Raw genomic sequence first — 25433 nt, 5'->3', positions numbered from 1 at the left:
GAAAATCTGTCTCCACAGAATACATGTCCCGCATCCCTAACTAGTCCTGATGATAGGCGGCAGTAGTCACTGCATGCACTTGAGGCCTACATGACAAAGCATCCACCACCAAATTCTTCTTGCCAAGAGTATGCAAAATTTGAAAATGAAGCTTTTTTGAGAGTTAAGGTTTTGTGAGAAAGTACCCTAAACTTTGTTGATGTATTTTAACCATAAATTCAGCCCCCAAAAGATAATGCTTCCATGTTTGGAGGGCATGAATAACGGCCAACAACTCTTTCTCATACACCTGCAAATATAATTATGCATGTTGCAGGCAGCAACTTTCAAAACCCACTGCATGTCCCTCTTGATTCAAAACAGCCCCCAAACAATCTCCACATGCATCACACTCGACCACAAAAGGTCTATGCAATCCTGGAGTAATAAGAACAGGCCCTGAGATGATGGCGTCCTTTAACTTTTGGAAAGCCATCATTTCTAAAACGTACCAATGGAATGCAACTTTCTTCTTCGTCAAATCATGCAACGGAGAAGCCAAGAAAGCAATGTGTCAAATAAATCGACGATAGTAAGAACATAGACCAATGAAGCTCGTGACTTGATGATGAACATTTTGAATTTCTAGGCACTCCTTAATAGCTTGAATCTTTGTGGGATCGATCTATGAGATTTACAGCATCATGCTCAACATTATCACGTACAAAGACCAAGTAAGAACAAGCTGATTTCTTTATTGCCTTGGAAATAGAAATGTGGCTTACAACGGGTATGGTACTCCGAGTAGACCCGCATCAATACAAACTTCCCTAACCCTATGAGTAAAAACAACTTTCTCTTTGTGCAAAATCTTGGGATCCAAACAATAATGCTATGGCATCCCAAGTATCACATCACATCCCGTAAGTGGTGCTACGAGGAAGTCTTCATGATCTAAATATCCTTGAATCTTTATGCGAAGCTTCCCTATGATGGAAGTTGCCCTCCAAGGCAACATCTGCATGAAAGTCCATGCCCAGTTCCTCGGGCTTTAGCCCAAGAGGAGCAGCCATCTGAATGGATATAAAGTTATTTGTAGAGGCATTATCAAAAAGGAATAAAGCTGTTTGATCCTTAGCTTGCCCCAAGCTTTGCATAAAATTCTGCTCTTTGGCTCATGTGTAGTATTACCCTGTACATCGGGTATAACATTCACACTCGGTTTTACATCCTACACATCATTCGTTTTGGGATTCTCGGGGCATTGAGATTTCATGTGATCCTTGCTCCCACATAAGAAACACTTCCCATCTCTCATGCAATCAAAAATGTGCTGTCTGTACAGCTTAGGATCATCCAGTGCAAGTTGAAATCTGTGCAAGAAGAAAAGCCTTCCAAGGCTCCCCGCCTGGTTGAGGGCCTCTCACAACTAGCTTGCCCAATAGGGCTCAGCTCTAAACAGTTGGATCAATGTATCGTAAATAGCCTGCTGCGACCTTCAGGGCCCGGCAAGAACCGACAGTGATGACACCATCATCCTCAGTGGGGAGGCTTGCTGGCTGCGGTTACCCTTTGGGTCAACCCTTGTCTGCACGCAAGGGGCAAGACTGCAGGGCACTACCCTGTGGCCCGTTCCTTGGCGAGGTTGTGCCTCGATACTTACGAGCACTCCAGTCCAGTATGACAGTCTGAAATTGATCCCTCCAGATGTAACATGAACAACTTCACACCTGCTGAAAAGTGTTGCTTACCCCAAACCGTCCGAGCTCACGAGCATTGACGTGCGCGGGGGAGCCAAGGGAACCCAATAGGCAATGAGACAACATAATGGACTTGGATGGGAACACTTTGGAGAGCTCAACATCATGCAGTACAGTTGGAGAATACATACCAATCTCCACTTGGAGAAATGACAAAATTCTCCATCATGCTAGATATACTAATATGTGTACCTTCTCAAGTGGTCTAGGTGTTGAATAAAGCTTGTCTTGCCTTAAAACAGGTATGAAGAGATGAGGAGACTCCTGATACCTGAGCAGGACGGGGACTCCACATTAGGGCCGACGCCCAAGATGGGTATGGCAATTCCTTTTTGAAAACCCGCCAGGTTTCAGGAGTTTTGTAGCCGGCAAGTCCCACAGTGCCTGGACTCCCTAACAGGAATACTTGGTTGCAGTTGCGCCCAGAGCAATTTATTTTTTTATCTTCTAGGGTCTTGCCCTAAAGAAGTAGATAAGTCACTCTGGTGTGAGCAGAGGGATGAAACTAGTGACAAAAGTGTTATCCTTACGAGTTTACGGGGCACATTTTGTGCCATGTAAACCTCAGCTCGTAAAACAAAACAAAACAAAGCAAGGATGGGTCGCAGGATCCAGATGCATGATGTAGACGACACCCCGCCGGTGACAGCAGCCCATCGGGAGTCACAAGGCATTTCACCTTGATTCCTAGGAAGGTCACACTCTTCCTCTGGCAGTTAGCCCACCACCGCGCTGTCAGTGCTTTCAGTGGTAGTCTAGCACATCCCTCTAGAGTCATAGCGGCACTGCCTTTGGGATTTCCCCGAAGTGACTGGGAGATCCTCACTGAGTATCATCACATGGGGAATTGTTGCTTGGGTGCCAGTGACTGGTCCCGCCCTCCACTATGAGGAGGCAGTAGGAGGGCAAGCTCTCTGACGATCGCACTCCAGGATTGACACAGTTCCCACTCCCAACTTGCCGTCTGAGGCCTGGCCTCTAGGCACGTGTCAGAGGTGGGAGATGATCAACACTATTGCTACATGGCATATATGGCAGTCCCGTTTTGCAGCGAGGCCATCGAGGGCATTCTCAACGCCCCCCACCCCCCCCCCCCCCCCCACTCCTCCAAAGCTGTGTCCATCAGCGCTATTTGGACTGATATCATTCACACCCTCCGCAGCCAGTGGGAGAAGCTTCGAGGAGGTCCAGATTGTGTGTGTATGTGGCAAGAGGCTTTCTTAGACAAACAGTGCCAGGGACCCCTTCTTTCTGATCGGGATGGCAGGATCATTTGGCACTACAGGCTGTTTGTTCTCACTCCCACCACCCTCCCCCAGCACCCCCCCCCCCCAGCTCCCGCGCAACACCCATGCCCTTGTTGTATGAAGTGTCTGAGAGCGCCATAGAGGGACTACCCTCCCCCATATTTTGTCCACCTAATTTGAGGGTTCTGAGCTTGTACATGTAGCCTATGGCTGTTTGATCATAACTAATAGAAGGATCTTTTCATCAGGAAAAAGCTTGTGGTATTCCTTGGTAAGGCCTAGCAGCAGGCAGACCATCGTGACTCCCAAGCAGTCCAATCTTGGGGTCAGTGTCAGCAAGTGAGAGCCGTGCCATCTGGCAAAGTAAGCTGTAGAGTGCACAATGCAAGGCAGTTTTGTTGCATAGCACGTCTCACTATGATCTCAGAATGAAATTCAACCCGGAAATAGCCATGGATAAGCTGGTTATCTATAGTGCATTCCTTCTGGCTGACGAGAGCAGCTTGCAGGTTATCTCTGAGGTGGTGGGCAAGTGTGCTTCCAGAAATCCTGCCAACTAGAGTGATGGACTTCATTGATGCAACCGAGGTAGCAGGTCTATGTCCAAAACATTGTAATTGAGGGGGTTGGCTCCTGAGGTGGGGAAACCAGAGGCACTCAAATGCAAATAAAGAGCTGGCGCACAACATGGCACCCAAGGTGAAAAGGGAAGCAGGAAGGGGTGAGGGAGAAAAGGGAAAAACAAAACGAAGATGGAGGAAAGGAAAAAAGGCCAGAAAAGGAACCAGGGCCAGGGCATAAATTGAAGAGGCCTTGCAAGGATAAGTCTGAAGGAGGGGTTGGCAAGGGTTGAAAGGCAGAAGAAAAAAGGAGTGCACAGCTGGAAAGGAGGCGGCGGGGACATCTCGCCTTCCAGAAATGCCATGCAGTTATGTCAGCTACAATCTCACAGGTGTCCCCCTTGGAATGAGGCATAAAATGTGTGAGTGTGACTTAGGCCAAGGTGACAGGAGTGAGATCTTGCCTCTACCCTCCAAGAGCCATGTCTTCTGGTCTGTCCTCATAGAACATGTAGTGTTGTGAGTGCATGCTACTGCTCCACAAGTGATATATGCTGTATCATTTCATGTTTCTGTTTTCAATAGTGTCTCACGACTATAACCAAATAGAAGAAAAAAAAGAAATCTTAGCTTATATTGGATGCAGGGATTATGGATGAACATTGAAAAGGATTCACTTTTCTGCCTTCTTGGCCAAAATGGGGCCGGTAAAACCACAACAATAAGCTGCATAACAGGAGTTTTACCCATTACGGACGGTGACGGTATGTTGCAGAAAGTCGAAACAAAATTGACCATTTTTTTGCACAGCTTTAAGTTATATATCATCTCAAGATTTTGCAGAAACACATTATTCCTATAATTTGAGTGTGTATGAAACCTTGTTTTTCTATCCTTGCGTGTACATTATGCATTAATATCTCTATTTTGAAAGGCTCATATATATTATGCATTAATGTTTCTGTTTAATTCTATCTTCATCAATTATTTTGAAATTTGGTCATTAATCTACAGTTTTGATCTATGGAGATTCAGTAAGAAGTGCAGCCGGAATGTCTCAAATAAGAAGACGCATGGGAGTGTGTCCTCAGGTGGTTCTAGCCTTCAAAAGTTCATGTTTTTCTAACACATCTCAGAGTAGTGTATCATATTCCATTATTAGTATTTTGTATCATAGCTTGATATCACCTGTTATTATGCTCATGTGTTGGCAGTTTGACATTTTATGGGAGGCCCTGACTGGGCTGGAACACCTGTATCTGTTTGCTAGCATCAAGGGTTTGCATCCATCTCATATCAAACAAGTAAGGTGATTTTTTTGTGGCTTCTTTCCTCCATTTCTTTGCTCTTATCCACTTTCTGACTGACCCTAACAGGAGCTATTTTGGGCTTTGTAAAAAGCACTCTCTGGAGTTGATGGAACGTGTTAAGCTATCGGAAGCAGTACATGTGAGGGCCGGGAATTACAGTGGAGGAATGAAACGGCGCCTTAGTGTGGCCATTGCTTTGATTGGTGATCCCAAAATTGTCTGCCTTGATGAGCCTGTAAAGTGTCTACTTTAAGCTATTAGACAAGATAATAATATGTTTGACTTTACAGACATATACACCACCCATCACACAGGCAGGACATGGACAGGGGAGATCCCATCCATGACGAATGGGTGAGATCTCCCCTTTTCATCGGCAGGGGGTAGTGTCTGTAAAGACAATCACATTAGACTGAATATTGTCATTGTGGTGGCCAGAATAAAGCTAGAACTTGAAAGAAATATTCACTCATTTGCACACTTAAATGGCAGACAACAGGTATGGACCCGGTGACACGAAGGCATGTATGGGGTGTCCTAGAAGGGGCAAAGATCGGGCGTGCTATAATCCTGACAACACACTCGATGGAGGAAGCAGATATTCTGGGTGACCGGATTGCTATAATGGCTAAGGGTGCATTGCGTTGTATCGGCACATCTATCCGGCTAAAATCACGTTTTGGAGCTGGATACATTGTCAATGTCAGCCTACAGAAGACTGCAAGCAGCCATGCTTCTTTGAATGGGTCACAAAGCAGCAATGATATCCAGCCAGCTTCTATAAAACATTTTTTCAAAGAGGTGCATGATGCTGTAGGTTATGGAGAGTACTGTTGCTATTACACCTATTTTATTTTATTTTTAGGTCCTTAAACTAATGAATTTTATCGACCTTTTCTGAGCAGCATTTGGATGTGAATCCTGAACAAGAGAGTATGGATTTCATGACCTTCATTATTTCTCGTGACAAGGAGATGCAGTTGCCGGTAATTCCTCATGCTCCCTTATTCTTTAGAAAAACCAACAGCTTCACAGATAAGAAAAGTACCATTGGCTATTGTAATAGAGCAAGGAAGTTCTGCATTCATACCCTTGCAAACTCACCCTGCAAGCCTAAAGAATACTCAAGATACATTTGTGACTAAACCTAGCCCAGTGTGTATCTTATTTTTCTTTACTTGTGAATAACTTATCTTCTTATTCAATTCCCATTAGAAGATACTCACTGAATGATTATATCTGGTAGGTATCCCTTTCAAATGCACACACCCGGATTAATTGTTCCAAGTTGAACTGGTTCTTACAAAAACAAGCTGGAGAGCTCCCTCGCTAGCGCATATCCAGATTTTGCCTTCTGCCCCTCCTTCCACTGGTGTGCCAAGCACCCCCCACAAACCCCTGGGGCACCGTAAGCCCACATCCCCCTGCCCTCTGCTGCTGCCAACATTTCCCCTCCCTCTTCTTGCCCAGCCCATACCCCATTCTGTGTGGCCCCTCTCGTCCTTGGCAGAGCCACCCCAGAGCCCCTTTCCGCCCTCCCTGCCCCCCAAACCCCCCTTTCACACTGTCCTCCTCCTTTGCAGAGCCCCTTCCCTTTCAATCAATAATCCCCACTTTAACCCAGTTTCCCCTTTCGCACCTGTCCTGTTTCCCTCTTCTGCCCGAGTTCTTCCTTTTTTGGTCCACCTTCCAAGTTTTCCCCTTTTTCAGTTTTAGCATTTGTGAGAGACCCCTGGTCCCCTCCCCCCCTTTGAATGACTCCATGGCAGCCGCTCCACCTTCCCCAATCGAGGTTGCCCTCATTTGCCCATTTTCAGAAGCGAACTTCCTAGGAGGCTAGCATTCTTACCGATAGATTCTCTAGTAGCACACCTACCCAAGGGAAGGTTCAAGCCTCCGCAAGCCATGCTGATCAGCAAGCAAGGATGGATCTCTGACATCCAGTTCCTCAACAATGAATACTTTCAGATCACTTGCCTGCCTCCCAGAAAGAGTCATGCAGCTGTTGGGTGCGACCCATATGCTCCATATGCAATGCCCTTGCACTCCACATGGGTCCGACCAATATCCATATCCATATGCATATGCTCCATATGCAATGCCCTTGCACTCCACATGGGTCCGACCAATATCCATATGCATATGCATGCTCAGGAACACAACATCCTATGGCCTTGCCTGATGTTTGAAACATCTTGCCATGCCCTTGGACTCCATATGGGTGCGACCCATATGCTCCATGTTCATCCAAGAATAGCATGCCTTGCATGTCCCATAAATTAGGGGTTTGTGACACATAGACGCCTCCCCTCTCAAGGTTGTAGACAACCTTTCGTGGCGTATAGGAGAACCACCCTCTACCCAGCTTGAGTGGGACCCACACCATCAAAGGAACCCCATCATTTACTTGGAGGTCCCAAGCACTTCCTTTTTTTTACAATATTTGGCCAGACGTTGCCGATGATATACTCTCTGCTAGTGCTGCCTACTACTGGGCGACATAGACCTCTCCTTGTTTCCTCATGGAATTTGGACATTGGCTTTGAGTGTCACGTGCACACCATAATTGGGTGCACTATAGACTGCTTCATTGTATGGCGTAGGGCCGCAAATCAGCCCACATATGTTGCATGTGCGGAGACCCTGCTATACTGATCCATAACCCTAAGCCTGATCGGCCAGTTTGTGTAATGAAGCAACAACTTTTAGATTAGGTCTAGGATCATTGTCATGGGCTCAAGTATAAAAGGGGACTCATAGATCACTATTGTATATTTTGGACATCTTTTGACATTTGGTCACTTTGACTCTTGGAGCCTCTTGGCTTTCATACTTTGGCTTATGAAAGACTATTTCCATTTTCATGGTGGGAGATTAAACCACTTAGGCATTATGTGTGATATGTGTGTAATTCTTGCTAATTGCATGCTAATCTACATGATGATTTGTTCCATATCTTAGCTTCTTAATCTTACTTAATCTTATATTAGTGATGTTCCATTTTAATTGGTATCAAAGGTCTTGGCTTAAATCTTGGTGCTTTGATTAGGAATTAATTTGAGCCTTGATCATTTTCAAAATTGATTTTTACACAGTTTTTAGATTTGCTAATTTCTTAATTTAAGAAGATTAACAATGAAATTTGTGTTAATCATTTTTTAATTTGTATTAATCACTGTTTTTCAAAAGCCCTGATCAACTATACTTGTTAATTTCTTGAATTTCTTGATCTCGATTTCTTGAAATTTTCTTGATTTTCAAAATTAGGGTTTACAAAAATTTCAACAACCAATTTTGAGTGATTTCTTGCATTATCTTGCTTAAGGACATATTTTTTTTTCAAAGATTAATCCTTAGATCCCTTATTTCTTCAAGATTGAAATCCTAGATTGCCAAATCTTTGAGTTCGTGAAGGAATACTGTAAGAAGAAGATTGTTGTGCAAATTCTTGGTGCAGTTTCAAGAAAGTGTGCAAAATACAGTTTGTTGTGTAGTTTCAAGTACAGAGTTAAAGATTCAAGTGCAGAGTTGAAGGACATTGAAGATCTTTTTTAAGATTAGTGTAGAATTGAAGATTCAAGTACAGAGAGTAAAATTGGTGCAAAGATTCGCAATTGTGAGTGATATTTATGAAAATCCTACACATTCTTTGCATCTCTTTGCTATTTATTGCAGTTCTTGTTGATTTTTTCCAAAAAATAGTTGAAATACCAAGAAACAGTTGAAATGCCAAGAAATGTTTGCAAAGAAAGATTAAACTGCAGTGATTTATGAAGATTATCCTCAAATTAGATCGTTTACACAGCCTAATCAAGTGGATTGGTACTAATCTTTAAAGATTAGAGTTAATTTTGTGGAAATCTAAATAAGTCACAGAAGTGCTATCTTGATAAAGCAAGTACAGTTTTGAAAAAGATTGAGTGCAGATTACAGCTTAATACAAAAAACAATGCAAATTTCTATGCATTTGATGCAAATACAGAGTATGGCTCTGTTGGGAATTGAACCCAATCCACTGGTGTGACCCATACACCACAAGGCTCTTACAATCAAAGCAAACAGGATGCAAGGATTTCAAGCATAACAAGACAAGGGCAACAAAATAGAGCAAGGTTATGCATCATTGTGAGAACTACAAATACATTGTCCAATGTGTGCAGGGAGAGACAGATTCAAGTTTGATTAAGAGTTGAAAGGTTTGAAGAAGGCCTTTAAACATAGAACAGTAAAGAGCAAAGAGGACTATCCTCTTAAAGCCATCAAGCTTAGGAGATTTAAGTCTCTACATCTTCAAAGCTGTCACACCAAGGTAGTTGGCCCACTGTGTGAGAGTGCAATGGACGGCTAAAGTAGAACCAACATCATTGTTGCTATCTAGCACATAATCACAGCTTTGCAAGAGTTTGAGAGATGGGTCAAGTTATGGCATAAGAACTTGTCATGTGTAACAGATTCTTTTCTCCTGAATGAAGACAGTTGCCCTTCATTTGCAAACTAGCATTAGTAACATTGTAGACTTGGCCATACTTCTCAGCTCTGTCATGTTGACTCAAATCAGCAGTCACTTCAGGTTAAGTTAGCATTCAGTGATAACAAGCATCATCACCTTTCAATGGTTCAGCATATAGCAACACTGTTGTCACTCCAGCCTTGCCGTATAAAAAAAAATGGGGGCACCTACTCAATTCTCTAAAGGAGCACCTACTCGACTCTCGTCAAGTAAGGCATCAGATGGATTCAACGAGCCTGGCCAGTGTCATCGCCTTTTAAGGCTCAGCAGATAGCTCAGACCAGAGCTTTGGCCAGTGTGCAAGCGCAATTGCAAGTAAGTGCATATTTCTGTTGAAGAGAAAAAAAACAGTTAAAAGAGTGATGACCTGATCAAGAAACTCAGTTGTGAGTATAGCCTCTTTGTCACAGAAACAAGGTCTTCCGATCTTTTCCAAGCACACAGATGTGTAACAGGGCCAACTAAGGATTCTGAATACAGAGCAATTGGTTACCCCTTCTTGTCAAGAAAAATGCATAGCCAGGTGTTAAGAGGTGATGGTGATGTGGCAACCCAATAGGCAAAGGATCATGGAAAGCAACGCCTAGCCTCAGCAAACGCCTCAGTAACTTCATCGGCTTGCTTGCGAATAGCACAGTCGACGTGAGGGAGCAAAACGAAAAGCGCAGATTTCTTTTTTTCTTTTTAAGAACAAACACACACAGCATTATAGAGCTCTTGCAGCTCTCAGCATAAGGCTACAAGACAACACTCCAAGCACCGTGCGCAGCAGGCAAAGAATCCCCCCCCAAAAAAAAAAATCAAGAAGGGACAGATGCATTTGGCTGCCAGCATGAGAGAGAAGAAGGTTTTGACCTTTAGTTCTAGGGTTACATACCTCTTCCTTTCACATTTTGGGTCTATTCATATTTTTGTCCATTTGTCCATCATCCCATCTTGACTAGCCCATTATTATTTTTACCCATCTACACTAAAACCTTCCTTCCACAGCCCATTTTTGTCCATTTGTCCATTTGTCCATCATCCACATCTTGACTAGCCCATTATTATTTTTACCCATCTACACTAAAACCTTCCTTCCACAGCCCATTATTATTTGGGGCTTGTTCACACACGGTGTAAGTCTAGTGCATAGCTAGTTACACGCCTAGTGTATTGTGGGCACTTTTGGATATTTTCATAAGCTTTGTTCACACACTGTGTCTTGTGGGCGGGTTCACATTATTTTGGCCATTCGCACACTTTGTTTGAGGTATTCACATGCATTATGATATTGGCGTATGTTCGCTGATTGTTTTGGGAGTATTCACACTTATTGTGTTAGATCTTGGTACATTGTGGGCTTGTTCACACATTTGGGGATTTTGTGAGTTTGTATACACACCTTAGTTCTTATTGGTGGTTGTTCACATGCGCCTCACACTTTGAGCATTTTGATGTTCATATGGCACTAAGATGCAACATTGTGTATATATGCATATCACGATTAACAGATGTTTAGTTCGGATAAGCAGGCATCATTATCATGCTATTCTGATGAGCGTAGGGCTATGTACATCCTTACATTTTTTTGTATGGAATTAGACAAGAAGCTATGGTGTCTACTTGGATTTCACTGACCGATTTGGGACCCTTTGCACGTACCAGTACTTTTAGTTAGGAGGAATGGTACGCATGCAAGTATGGGTTTGATCCATATCATTCCACTGAGGATGATGATGTTTGTGATGCGGCTATGGATGATTATATGGGTGATGATGATCATGGTGATCATTCATGGGATGCATTTGGTGAGTTATGGCATGACAAGTTTGGATCCTTGGAGGACACGTATCGAGCTTGCTTACACTTTTGTCCCTATCGCAGTAGTGTTCGCATTGGCCACAATAGCTTCTATGACTCACCCGCGACATCGACTAGCCATCATCTCATTGGTTCTCATTTACACTTTTGTCCCTATCGCAGTGGTGTTCGCATGGACCTCTATAGCTTCTACGACTCACCCACGACATCGACTATCCATCATCTCATTGGTTCTCATTTACCTAGACCGATTCATTCATTGTATTATAATGGGAATGATGACGATGATGATGTTGTATTACACACACACACACACACACACATGATGGTATTGATGTATCACATACACATGATGGTATTGATGTATCACATACACATGCACCTGATCATAGTGATATATGTGCATTGTGCACATGTTGCCACTGACACATTTGCACATAATGATGATGTATGTGAGTTAGATCATGTGAACATGATCTCGAGGGTAGAGATGGAAGCGAGCATACCGAGCATCGACACTTCTATGCCTATCGTCTTTCCTATGGATCATGTGGACACTCTGGTTAATCGTGGTGACATTCTAAAGAATAGTATGCATTTGATTAGTGATGCATCCATTAGCACGCTTGGGATGAGTGTATCCATTAGCACACTTGAGGTTAGTGATACTCCGCATACAAGTGACAGAGACACCTATGAGCATAGGGCCTTAGTTCCTAGTGTTAGATGCATCAGGCTATTCTTCTAGGATTTCCATTTGTTGAGATATCGGTGATACGACCACTACTCCTAGTATTCATAGCATTCTTGGCAACATTCGTGTGGATAGAGTTCATGTATTTGAGTAGTCAGGAATAGTACATGAGAGTAGTGATGATTTCATTGAGATGAGACATCGTAGGAGAGGCAGGATTATGCATATAGATCTAGAGCTTTGTACTTGATTTAGGCATTTTCCTAGATCCAGTGTTTAGAGAGGTTGGCCTATCTTAGGATATAGGTTATACATGGACACGATTGATGGGCACAGACCGTGCTCATGATGATGACTTTACAGATTGTGAGGATGACATGGTCAGTGATTTGGTAGATGATGTCACTTTCATCTCATGTATGGATACACTATCAGTATTCAGTGATGATGATGCTTATGGTGATCCTATTGATTATGCTTTTGCTTTGGAGGACCACACATATGTGGAGGATTTCACACATGAGGACATGTTGCATATTTTGGATTGTGTCTATATACACATTGATGCAGTGGATCATACCTCAAATGATTCGAACTAAGATATAGTGGATGCCGGTGTCGGGAGGCTGGAAAAAGAAGAAATGCCTCTATAGCTACCTACCCAGCAGCTTCAGAAGACACAACAAACATAAGGGGCACCACCAGCACGATGCTGGAAACAGAAATCTCTCAAAACACCACACGGATTCAAAGAAAAGACAGCTTCAAAGGCTCACATATCTCATTATCAAGACCTTTTATCTGTTAGCAAGGCTAAGCCACACACATATCATCAACACAAACCCTATTTGTCCATTTACAAGGGGTCATCCATCACCATAGATGTTATCAATTGACAAGCTTCAACCCACTCTTCCTCGCACTCTCCTTTTATATCACACTCACAGCAAAACAACTCACACACACTGCTGTCCAAAGCTTTCTCTTGGTCTCACACCAGAGGCCTCGAAACAAGACGGCCACCTTTTCACAAGTCCCTTGGCTGCAGCAATTAGCCAGCTTCCTCTCCAACCTACTTTGCCAGCTCTCCTCTCTTAGACGGCAGCCACCTTAGGTCAGCCCAAGCAAAAAATCCCAAAGCTACTCCTCTGACTCCTCTGCAAGTCGCCAGTCAACAGCCCCAAGCCTGTTCTTTAATGAGGCCGCCACCTTTTGCTACTCGCGGTAGCTATCACCAGCCACCCAAAGCTCTCACCCACTTCACCTTGCTGCTCACGCAAAGCTGTCCAGAGTTGTCGGCAGCCTCCAGCCCTCACGACCTCCCGTCGTCAGCTTCTCTCGCCTGTAAGCAAATCAAGGCCACCTCAAGCTTTGGTCGCCGCCTCTCCTCTTGCATACAGTCGACGCATCTCAGTCGCCACCACCCGCGCTGGCTTTTTCTCCCCCCGTCTCTCTGTCTAAGCGGCCGTGCTCCACGTTTCCCCTCGCTCTCCACTTCCACTGTTTCTGATGACTAACCCTTGTACCCAGACGGCTCCCCTTGCCTTCTTCGCGCCCGTCTGCTGCAGCCTTCAGCAAGGTGATTCACCACTTCTCGACCCCAGCTCTTCCCTTGTTACTCACACCAGCTAAACCACGTCGCTCCAGCCTTGCGCTGTCAGCCACTCTGACGGGCCCCTTGCCTTCACGCCGCGTTACCACCACAAGGCGGCCTCCTCACATATGCTTGCGACTGCGCCCTTGGCTCCCTTCTCTGCACGCCTGCAGAGCAGCTACCCGCTCGAGCCAAGTCTGGCGTTGATGTCTTCAGTCACCACACTGTCTTCTCTCGTTTTCCCACACCGTGGTCTTCAAAGTCCCCCCAGCCAGGCTCTTCCTTTTTCACAAGGCGGCTCCGTCCTCTCTTCACACCTCCTCGCCAACTGCTTTCTCTTTCGAAGTCTCTTCTCACCAGTGGCCACCCTTTTCCCTCTCTCCAGTCTTCTAGACGTCGAGCTGGCGGCCCTTAAGGACTTCCATGTGTTCATTTTTTTATTGGCCACGTGTATTATATATTTTTTATTTATTTCTTAAAGCTTCAAAGCCTCAAGAATGGCCACATTTATCTTCTTTATTACCTTGCTTTCCGGGTGAACATGCCGCGCCCATAACCTTCCAAAACCACAAGAGCTGCCTACGGCCATAATCATCAGCATCATCATTACCAAGACACGGCCATTCCAAACCTGAAAGACCCTCCAAACTCAAGCATAAAAGCAATTAATATTTTGCTGGCGTCCCTTGTAGATTTCAATATTTACAGTCTGAATTGGGCTCTCTCCACATAACCAGCATATCTACATGTATTTGCACCAGAGACTCATCAAAACCCCATCATTGACATCCTCATGCTCTTCCACCTCTTACTTGCACACAAACAAAAAGCTCATATAATAAAAACTTCAAGTCTCCAACAGCTGCTCCAAAGAAAATGCATGCACTGACTCACTCCAAAGCCATTCAGTCTGTACATTTGCCAGGGCATTCAGGGCAAAGTTTTATTGCACACCATGCATCCCATATGTACACGGACTCAAAACACCTTTACAGAATTTTGCCTGACATACTTTGCCCAACCCCCAGCCTGCTGAATCATTCATGATCAGCAGTAAAAAGCATTTCAAGACCTAAATCCATATCCAAAAACTGCCCTTCATCTGAAATCACATCTTCAGACACTGCATCCTGCACAATCACCATCAAACGTGCATAATACTTCTTCAGCCTGTATCCATTTACCTTGGAAGCATGTAAAGTCCCATCTAAATCTGCCAATTGATAGGTACCATTTGCAAATCCTTGCATCACCAAGAAAGTACCTTCCCACTTAATTTGGAACTTCTTATGAAAGGAATTATCCAGCCTACTATTATAACGTAACACCAAGTCATCCTTCATAATTCCTTTGCTTTTAATTTTCTTGTTGAACTTTTCCAACGTCCTTGCCTGCATATCTTCATAATGCTTCAAAGCATTGTCCCTGTTTAGCTGTGCTTCTTGTAAATATAACAACCGCTCTTTAAGGGCATCTTTAGGCTCTTCCAAAAGCTTTTCCAACATTTTAACAGCTGCCCACCTCAATGGGCAATAAAGCTTCTTTCCCATAAACAAGATGAAATGGAGTGAAACCCGTACCAGTCTTAATTGCTGTCCTGTATGCCCACAAGGCAGCAGGCAACTCCAGATCCCAATTCTTGCCTTGTCGCTCTGTCACCTTAGATAAAATCTTGATCAATTCACCATTGAAACGCTCATTCAAGCCATTACACTGTGGATAGTAGGGTGTGGTAAAACTGCGACTGATCTTCATCTTTGTACACAAATAGTCCATAAGCTCTGCTCTAAAACCTGGGCCCTGATCAAAAAGCAATTCCAATGGCACACCAAACTTACAACAAATATCCTGATATACAAACTTTGCCACCTCCTTAGCAGTAATTTGTTTCATTGCCTTTGCTTCCGCCCATCTAGAAAGGTAATCAACTGCAGTCAAGATGTAGCACTTCCCTCGGCTAGTAATAGGCAATGGTCCCACAGCATCAATTCCCCATTTTTCAAAAACATCATAAGCAAGAATTGTCTTCCTCATTTCAGGCCTTAATATCCGTCTACTGTGAGCTTGGAATTGTTTGCATGACCTGCACCAATGATTAACATCCTTATGTACACTTGGCCATACATAACCTTCCTGCAATACCTTATGCAAGGTAATCTTTGAGGCAAATGTCCACCGCATGCTCCTTCATGGTTTTCCTTAAGAATTTTGTAGATTTCTTCCTTCCAAGGTACCTGTCGCATTATCAAGTCAATTCCCTTCAAATACAAAGCATCACCAACCATCACATACCTTGCAGCTCTCCTGATGAAACCATATTTTTTTGATTTTTCAATACCACTAGGAATCATCCCTGTTAACAAAAACTCCTCAATATCCTGTAAATTCTCCCTGCCACAATAAAATGATGCATGAGCTTTAAGAACAAAAACTTCACCAATCATTCCCTGGGCTGCTTCATGAGCCTCCTCATTATGGCCTCGATCCACATGCTTAAGACTCCAAGCTTCAAATTCCTTCAACAAACCTTTAATCTTGAAACACATTTCTTTGAGTAACATATTCTTTGACTTCCAAACTCCCAATACCTGTTTTACCACAAGCAATGCATCTCCTCGAATGCGAATCCTGTGTACACCATGCTTCAAACATATTTGCAATCCAACTTCCAAAGTCAGATACTCTGCTTCATTGTTACTATGTGCATCCACCTTAACACCCTTCTTAAAAACAAGGCAACCCTGTGGATCATAAAGCACCAAACCTCCTGAGGCTGCATCATGGCTTTTCCTGTAGGAACCATCAAAATATAATAAGTGTGCATTCACCATCTTAGCCGCATCCTCAACTGGCTTCTTGATGGTCTCCTCCTTTATAAGAAGAGGACTCTCCTTATAGGTCAATAGATCAGCTAAGGTAGCCCTGGTACTCTCTTCCACCAAGAATGAGAAAGTAAACTCCTGCAACTCAATCATCCACTTCATCATAGCTTTAGATAAATTTGTGCCATTTATCAACTGAGCCAAAAAAGTGTAGCTCGTCAAAAACACCAAGGGGCGAGGCAACAAGTAATGGCGGAACCGCCTACATGCATACATCACACTAACCATAACAAGTTCCACTTCTGATAACAACCTTTCTCTAGCAAGTTTTACTCTGCTAGCACAGTAGACTGGTTGCATATAATGTGATTCTTTCCCTTTTTGTAGCAACATAGCTCCAATTGCATCTTCACCTACTGAGGGGTTGACATAAAATACCTGTTCCCAATTAGGCGCCTGCATTGTAGGAATAGCTCCCAACACCTCTTTCACTTTTTGGAAAACTACCTCACACTCCTCCATCCAATGCAAAGGATCATGCTTTGCTGCTTGCTGCAAAGGATATAACAACTGTGAAGATAGAAAGATGAATCGAGCCATATACTTCACCTTTTGCATAAAAGTAGCCAGTTGCCTTGTATTCTTTGGTGTAGGAAGAAGAAGAAGAGACTTGACTTTATCAGGATCTGGATCAATACCATTCTCTGAAACAACATGGCCCAAGAGTTTCACCCTCGGTTGAGCCAAAAAACACTTTTTTGGATTTAATTGACCACCACACTCATCATAACGCTGAAAAACTGTAGCCAGCCTATCACAATGCTCTTGCTTGGAGCTGTATATACAAAAATCATCAATAAAATCCTTGACAAACTTGTTCAAAAAAGGAGATAATACCCAATTTGCCCTTTTCTGATAGTAGGCTGGTCCATTCATCAATCCAAAAGGAAGAACTTTGTAGCAGAAACATCCCCACGGTGTAATGAAAGTCGTCTTGCGCTGATCTTCTTCTGCAATCTTTAACTGGAAATAACCTGAAAACCCATCACAGACACTATACCTTTCATATCCTACAGTATCCAAGATCTCATCCAAAAAAGGTAGGGGGTAAGAATCCTTCTTTGTAGCAGCATTCAAAGGCTTGAAATCCACACATATACGCCACCTGCCATCCTTCTTTGGACTTACCACTGTAGGACTTACCCACTCAGCTGTGTCCACTGGTGTAATGAAACCTGCACTCAACAGCTTATCAACTTCCTCTCTCAGGGCCTGCATTTGTTCTCGTCCCATCCTGCGAAGCTTCTGCCTAACTGTTTTTACACCTTCTTTCAATTCAATCCTCAAATCTGGCCCTTTAAATCCTCGAATCTCCTTATGAACAATTCTAGAAAATGAGACAGCATATTAACATATCTAACCTTTTCTCCACTCGAGAGATCCGGACACAGCATTCCTTCAATCAGCTCCTGCTTCTTTTTCACTTCTATCTTTGGCTACAGTAATTCCTCGATTACTTCATACCAAGGTATCTTCTCCCTCAGCACCCACTTCATGCACTTCTTTATCTTCATTACCTTGTTGCTCTGATATTAGGAAAGCCACATCTGCCTCTTCTTCACTAGAAGCAGTAGTCGATGAATCCATCTCCGATTCAGAAGTACTGGTGGTAGTTTCCTCTTCACTCGAATCGTGTGGCCTCTCCCACACATCATTCAAAGATCTCCTACTATGCATCTCAAAAGATTTTTTATTACCCCGCTTATTATGCAAAGAAATGGTTCCATACCTCCAGTCTTGTACTGCACCCACCACTCGCAACCAGAGTTGTCCAAGAATAATTGGAAAAGCACCCAAACCCGCAGGCATCACATGAAAATCTACAATAGCTTTGACATTAAAAGCTTCAATTTCCAACTCCTTTACCATACCAAGACATTTTACCTTTTATGATTAGCCATTCTGATTCGAAAACCAGAAACCCCAGACACCCTCAAGCCTGACTACTCCACACATGATTGGGTAATCACACAGATTTGAGCTCCTCCATCTATATAGGCCTGACCAAGGTTCCTACCTTTACTCCACACCTCCACAATAGGGCAAATATCTGGAAGCTCTTCTAAAGATAGTACTTGACTGACCTCTTCTCTGACTCCTTTTCCATTGGATTCACAAGTCCCTTCCATTGCCTTCTCAATTTTGGCACCATCTCCACCAACTGCCCAAAGGTGATGTTGGCCTTTCTGTTTACCAAATCAGATTTCAAGTCATAGCTGGTTTGCCCATCCCCCAGTGGGAAGTCTGACACCTGGAACCTTCTACGAGGCTTCCGTTTCCTTTTAGCTTTCACATCTTCTCCTTCCTGCTGCTTTCCCTTCTTACGGCTGGGTCCAGCTACTCCCTTTCCTTCTCTTTCATCCGTTGTGCGCTTGCCAACGGGCATCACATCCCCTTCTCCTCTCACCTGAACATTCTCCAGAGTAACAACATTCACAACCTTTGCCTTCCCCTTCTCCTCAGCTGTGATTCCACTGGGGCTTGGGGGAGCAAAATTGTTCCTCACTGGAACCCTGTGGTGCTGAGACTATGATTGTTGCTGCATCAGCCTCTCGGCCCGCTGCTGTGGCTGTCTCCCTCTACGGCGCCCCTGTCCAGGCTGCCAATCTGAGGTCTCCGTGGGCTGAGCAGGTGTCCCGGAGGCTACCTGCCGGGCCGCATCTGTGGGCGGGGGCCATCGCAGGCCTACTGCTGTGGTGAAGGTCGGGGTCTCCTGCGAGGGCAGGCCTTGGCCAGGTGACCGACCTGCCTGCATATAAAGCACTGGTTCGAGAGCCCCAAGAACTCCACTCTCTGATCAATCCATCCCCCCCCTATCCTAGGTAGCTGAACGACCTTCGGAAGGGAGGAGATGTTAGGAACCAAAACGCTGACTGAAGGCAGGCCAGCTGCTCTAGCCACCACTGAAGCTGCTGTGGGGCCAATCTCAAGCACCGAGCCGACCAATGCCCCTATCCTAGAAGGGAGCGGAAGGTACTCGCGGCGGAGTCCAGGGAAGCAAACTGTGACATGAAAAAGGCGCTCTCCCTGCTCGCCGCTGCTGGGTTGAAGCCATGTTGCCAAGGTCTGAAGAAGGCTTGAGCGCCCCTGATGTCCAGGGGACTCATGGCTAGGACCTAGGCCGCGCTCTGGGCTGTCTCGAACTCGATCTGGTAGTGTCCGCGGCCCAGTAGCTGAATGTCCAGGATCTTGCCCACATCTGCGAGAAGGCGGGGAGAAGATACCGGATCTCTCCTCTGCTGGGGCGAGTGCCGACTATACGGCAGATGGTGGAATGTGCCTGGAGGCGTTCCACCTCTGCGGCGAGGCTCGCTTCCTCTTCCGGCGAAAGAGAAAGCCTGATGGGGGTATCCTTAGGGGCGAGCAAGGGGGCTGCGGAAGAGTCCCTCTGAGGTGGGGCAAGAGGAGCCTCCATTAGTGTCTGAAGCTTTGTCAAAGGCGAAGCGTAAACGGAAAACCCTGCAGGAAACCGAGCTGCACAAACGGCGGAGCGAGGAACGGCGGAGGAGGGGGAGAAAACAAAGGGGGGCGAAAAGAAAAAGAGGGGAGGGGATTACAAATACAGGCGGCAAGGGCAGGGAGGGGGCGGAAAAGAGACGGAGCAAAAGGGGGGAGGGGGGGGCTGTCACGAATAAAGAGAGCAGTGGAGGGGGGGGCTGGTACGAACGAGCAGAGGCGGAGGGGGGGGGCGCGATCGAGCACAGGCGGGGGCCGGGGGGGGGGGGGGGGGGGGGGCTAGCGCGAATGAGTACTGGCAGGGGGGCACAGGCGGCAGAGAGCAGATGCGGGGGGGCGCTAAAGAGCAGAGGCAGGGGATAGGCGAGGGCAGATAGGAGGCGGGAAAGGGGTGAGCGTACAGGCTGCAGCGCGAGCAGGGGAGGGGAGCGGAAGCTTCAGCGAGCGGAGTATATGTTTGATTTTGTACGACCACCCTTTGATTTCGAGGACGAAATCATTATAGGAAGAGATGGTTTGTAGTAGTGAAGCAAGAACTTTTAGATTAGATCTAAGATCATGGTCAAGGGCTCAAGTATAAAAGGGGGATCACGGGTCACTATTGTATCTTTTGGATATCTTTTGGCATTTAATCATTTTGACTCTTCAAGCCTCTTGACTTTCATACTTTGGCTTATGGAAGGCTATTCCGATTCTTATGGTAGGAGATTAAACCACTTAGGCATTATGTGTGATATATGTGTGATTCTTGCTAATTGCATGCTAATCTACATGATGATTTGTCCCATAACTTAGCTTCTTATTCTTGCTTAATCTTGCATTAGTGATGTTCCATTTCAATTTGCTTGGACAATAATTCATAGATGCCTTTCTTTACTGCTACACTTTACTTCCATGACGCCCATTGCTAGTCTTCAACTTGGTACTGCCTCGCCTACTGCTAGGGTTCCTGCTGGCTGTCCACAGGAGTTCCATGTCCTGCATGCTGATGGTGATGATGCTGATAGTGCTGAAGCTGATGATGATGCAGATATTGCTACTGATGATGATGGTACTAATGTTTATGTTAATGCTGATGAGATTCTACTGATGATGCTCTAAATGCTGACTTAATCAGGGATTCTACTATTCATACTGAGAATTAGCCATGGCATGGACGTGCACATGACATCCCCTCCTGCTAAACTTGATGATGTGGTGGACCTTTCTTTACTGCTACGCTTTACTTCCATGATGCCCACTGCTGGTCTTCAATTTGGTGCTGCCTCCCCTGCTGCTAGGGCTCCTGCTGGCTGCTGACAAGGTGTCTACAGGCTGCCGACAGGGGTTCTATGCCCTCCATGCTGATGGTGATGATGATGATGATGGTGCTGATGATGGTGCTGATGATGATGCGGATGTTGCTAGTGATGATGATGGTACTGATGTTTTTGCTGATGCTGATGAGATGCTACTGCTGATGCTCTAAATGCTGACTTAATCAAGGATTCTACTGTTCATGCTGAGGATTAGCCATGGCACATGCGTGCACGTGACAACATAGGTGCCCATAAGTGCCAAGGGCTGGACATTTTTTAGCCCAATATGAGCTCATTCAATAAATTCTATGGCATTATTCTTGAGTTTGCAATTATGTGCCTGTAAATAGAGGGCTGATAGTCATAATTTATCATTTAGCAATCAGACCACAAGTCCTTAGTTTTGGATCAGCACTAAGCAGCCAGAACCACAATTTGCAACACATGGAGCAGCCAGAACCACAATTTGCAACACATGGAGCAGCTGGTTTGGTCATTAGCATCAGTGAACTTAATGCACAGCATTCAAGCGTGTCCATCTAGTTCTCATCTAGACGATCATTGTAAATATTCATAATCATTCATTCAATTAATGCATATACAGTAGATTAGGTTGAAATGCAAGTCTCTACCTCTTCTCTTTTGTGCACTTTTTGATTGTGCATATTCATTAGCATTTTAATTAGCGATAATTGCAGCACTAATCAAGGTTGCTTCGTCATGCATGTAACATTGGTATCAGAGTATCAGACCACAACAAGACCAATGTCCATGCCTTCAGCATGTTACATTGGTATCAGAGAAAAAGGTCATCTAGGGTAGCCCACAGCCAAATGTGTGTTAGTCATTGCAAGCAGCTTTAGGTGAGGCAGTAGGCAACAAGATCTGCGTTTTTCTTCGTGGCAACAAGGAATGAGAATTCAAGGCCCTGTACCAAGACGAGTTAAAGATTTGGGAGTAGAGAATCAAGGATATGATCTCTAAGATATGCCAGATGGATAACCAAGGATTCAAAGTGGGCTGACTATTTCTATAACTATTGGGAGTCCAAGTTGGCACATTCAGAGAGTCCGAGAAGCATTGTCATAATGTCTTCTTCTCCTTTACCCATAGATTGCAAGCATTTGGAGGTGTTGCTGCCTTAAATTGTGCCCTAGGTGGAGAGAAGGGAACTTGTAGTAAAGAAGGACTTGAAATAGGAGCTTTTCTTGGAACAAAAAAAAAAAAAGAAAGAAAAATTTGTGCCTAGCCTTTTTGAGCCTAGGCCAATATTCAATCGGCCCTTTTTCAGCAGCACATACCCCGACTCCCGGGCCAATAACACAATCATTGACAAGGACCATCTTTGGCATCCCCTGGTCTCGATCGCCCTTGTCTGCCTCCCCTCCAGTCACCACCTAGGAGCCCACTGTCACATTCTTTGGGCCGGGACCTATTGTGTTCTATTGGATCCTAGGCTCTAGCTCCACTTCATGCAGCTTACTCCCTCAAGGGGGAGGAACCTTGTCCTCGACATTGATTTGGCATCCCCCTAGAGTGACAGACCCCATAGTGGCATGAAACAAAAACGATCGATGTCTATGCAGCAACAAAAACAGCCTGAAAGAAAATAAGAAATGGCCAGTAAACAGCAATTCTTTAACATTATTTAGAACACATGGAAGGTAGATTTGTTTTTTTTTTTAAGAAATGAGGGAAGAGTAGGGAGAAATAGACAAAGGAGTAAGGGAAGGTCACGTGCACACCCAGAAGGTGTACAAGTGACATGGCATATCAGAGCATCCTTAAGCATTTAGCAAGCATTTATCCATGTATTCAGGCATTCAAGCATTTATCACAGCATGTATGGGACTGTTTCAGCCCCATCCTCAGCACATGAGTCATCAAAGCATTTAATAGCATCAGGTTGTGGGCATTCATGGCAGCCGACAGCAGTTCATAGCAATCGACAACAGATATATAACATTTAATGAAGTTGTGAGGAGGTTGACTGCTGGCCGACTGCTGTACAGTACCCGACCAGCAGCATTCACTCATATAAATAGGCCATTCAGTCTAGCATCTCAGATCATCTTCTCTTCTCAGCGTTTTCCTTCCTTGGGAGCATTGGGAGTCAACAGTTCAGCAGTATATTCAGCATGTAGTCAGCAGACAGCATTCAGTCATCTTCCTACCTCCTACATAGAGGAAAGCCGGCATCCAAGAGTGGACCTCAGCAGTGGAGAAAGGCACAGCCAGTCACCATCAGCATTCAGCATATCTCTCTCATTCTGAGAACCATATTGAACATAGATCTATTCATAGATCTTCATTGAAACCATTGCATTTAATATAGTTGCATTGCATTTAATATAGTTGCATTGCATTGCATTGACACCATTGTCTATCTCTTAAGCATCATTACGCGAAGTTTAGTTAAGCCTAAGGTCGTGATTACTACGATCAGTCCCCGCATGTCACATCTTATGTCTAATAAGTGACCCCCAGGTCATTTATATAGTAATAACCCTACCATTATTGACCCTTGCTCTATTTATAAGCTTTTATGCTTTATTTATAAGCTCTTTTTTTTCCTAGAAAAGAGACTTATATTAAGTATGAAAGAATTTTACAAGAAGGGAGATTTACTTATATTAAGTATGAAAGAATTTTACAAGAAGGGAGATTTCAGACCAAGCAAGGGGGAAATCACAACCAATCAGGTGCCTTGTACTGCTAGCAAGGCCCCATATGAGAGTGGAAAAAATGCCATGATCCCATTCTCTCATGAATTGGCCACGTTTTCTCTCGGCAGCCCTCTAAGATCCCTAAATCCTAGCCCAAGTGGCCATGAGCGCGTGGATAATATCACACAAGATCCTACAAATGCATTGTGTATCATAAACCAAAGTGCCCTCCATGGCCTCAGTGCATCTAGCCTTCCAAATGTGCTAGGCTGTGATGCTAGCAATGATTACCCAATAGTAGGTGTAAAACTCTGCATCAAGATATGTACTCACACACGCACTCCACACACACACACACACACACACATAAGAGCATATATTCACACAAAGCCCTTCGTACTGAGTTTCTGTCAAACCTCCGGAGATGCAGGGCAGACTCAGCCATAATGAAGCCTAGCACCAAGGGAAGTAGCAAATAGAAAGAATTAGTACAGCAAATAAGTAGTTGATAGGGCAAATGCACCGCTAAAGATAGAAAGAATTAGCACAATATCAACTGGCCACAACTCGGACGAAAACTTCACAATGTGAAATCTGCATGTCTGCTAATACGGCTGAATTATATACCTAGATGAATCTAGGAACATGCCCAAATTCACCTTTTAGGAACGTCCATGTTATATACTCATGGTAGTCAACCCACAAGACTATATAACCATCAACTCCATTATGCATAGTAGGTATGGCCTCCTATGTCTAATATTGGTCTTGTCCCCACCTTTTGGGACAAGGTGGATAAGACCATCCGTGATAGATGAAAGGGGACATCATACCAATATATCACATCTCCTATAGAGCAATAGTAGCATCATCACCAATGTAATCCCAAACCTGCAAAAGAAGGATGGAGAGAGGCCATCATCCCCTGGGCATTTGCCTTTCGAGAGGGAGTTGAAAGCATGTCTCAGCTCATCCTTCAAAAAGAGGACATCCAAAGAGGCACAGATATCATCTATAATAAGCCTAGGCATGCACACCCAGACTTTCTATTGTGCAACATCTCTATCCAAACAGTGGGCCTCTACAAAGAGAAAGGTTTGATAAAAACTCCTCACCTTATTTGAATCGGTATGAAATTCTCTGCTAGAATCCTGCAAGCATCTCAAACTATCCCTACTGTGCATAGGTCCATGTGCTGAGAAAAACAATTTGTTGCATTTGCTGCCATCTGTGTCCAAAATGCCTAATTAGCATGAAATGCAAACTCAGCTATCCATGGCCACCTATAACTCAGCCCTAACAGTGGACAAGAGATTTGGGATCCAAGCGGACACAAAATGCTTCTCGTGTTCCCTATGCGGTGCAGCCAACCTACGTCAGGTAGCTTGCTCCTTGTCCAAAGCCTCTTCTTTCTTCGCCAAGGCAACAAGGCAACAAAATGATAGTGCTGAGTAGTCCTCTCTAGGGCCAAGGCAAGCCTCTCCCAAGGTCACGATGATCACAAAGCCTCCAGATCTCTCTAACCTCCAAGGAGGTCTCTGCATCCTGATAGAGAGAGTCTGGGATCCGAGCACGGGGTACACCCTTCTGTCTCCCAAGTTCATTGATGCATAAGACAATCGGGCAATGATCTGATTTGGTAGTGGCAAGATGGCAATAGAGCCTCCTCTATCC

At 44.5% G+C, this 25433-nt stretch overlaps 1 protein-coding gene across 4 annotated transcripts in view; it reads left to right on the top strand.

Annotated features, from left to right (window-relative positions):
- Nucleotides 1-25433, top strand: part of LOC147638848 (ABC transporter A family member 11-like) — a 103366-nt gene that overhangs the window by 72534 nt on the left and 5399 nt on the right. For all 4 annotated transcript variants that reach the window (XM_086785131.1, XM_086785139.1, XM_086785127.1 and 1 more), the window contains exons 9-14: nucleotides 4193-4310; nucleotides 4561-4637; nucleotides 4761-4850; nucleotides 4948-5091; nucleotides 5349-5657; nucleotides 5762-5842. In XM_086785131.1, coding sequence (XP_086641257.1) covers nucleotides 4193-4310; nucleotides 4561-4637; nucleotides 4761-4850; nucleotides 4948-5091; nucleotides 5349-5657; nucleotides 5762-5842 — 819 coding nt within the window. The remainder of the gene's footprint in view (nucleotides 1-4192; nucleotides 4311-4560; nucleotides 4638-4760; nucleotides 4851-4947; nucleotides 5092-5348; nucleotides 5658-5761; nucleotides 5843-25433) is intronic.

Source organism: Cibotium barometz, chromosome 4, assembly GCF_041138505.1.
Source record: "Cibotium barometz isolate CiBa-2024 chromosome 4, ASM4113850v1, whole genome shotgun sequence".
NCBI lineage: Eukaryota > Viridiplantae > Streptophyta > Polypodiopsida > Cyatheales > Cibotiaceae > Cibotium > Cibotium barometz.
The sequence above is the reverse complement of the archived record's forward strand: the minus strand, read 5'-3'. Positions and strand labels throughout refer to the sequence as shown.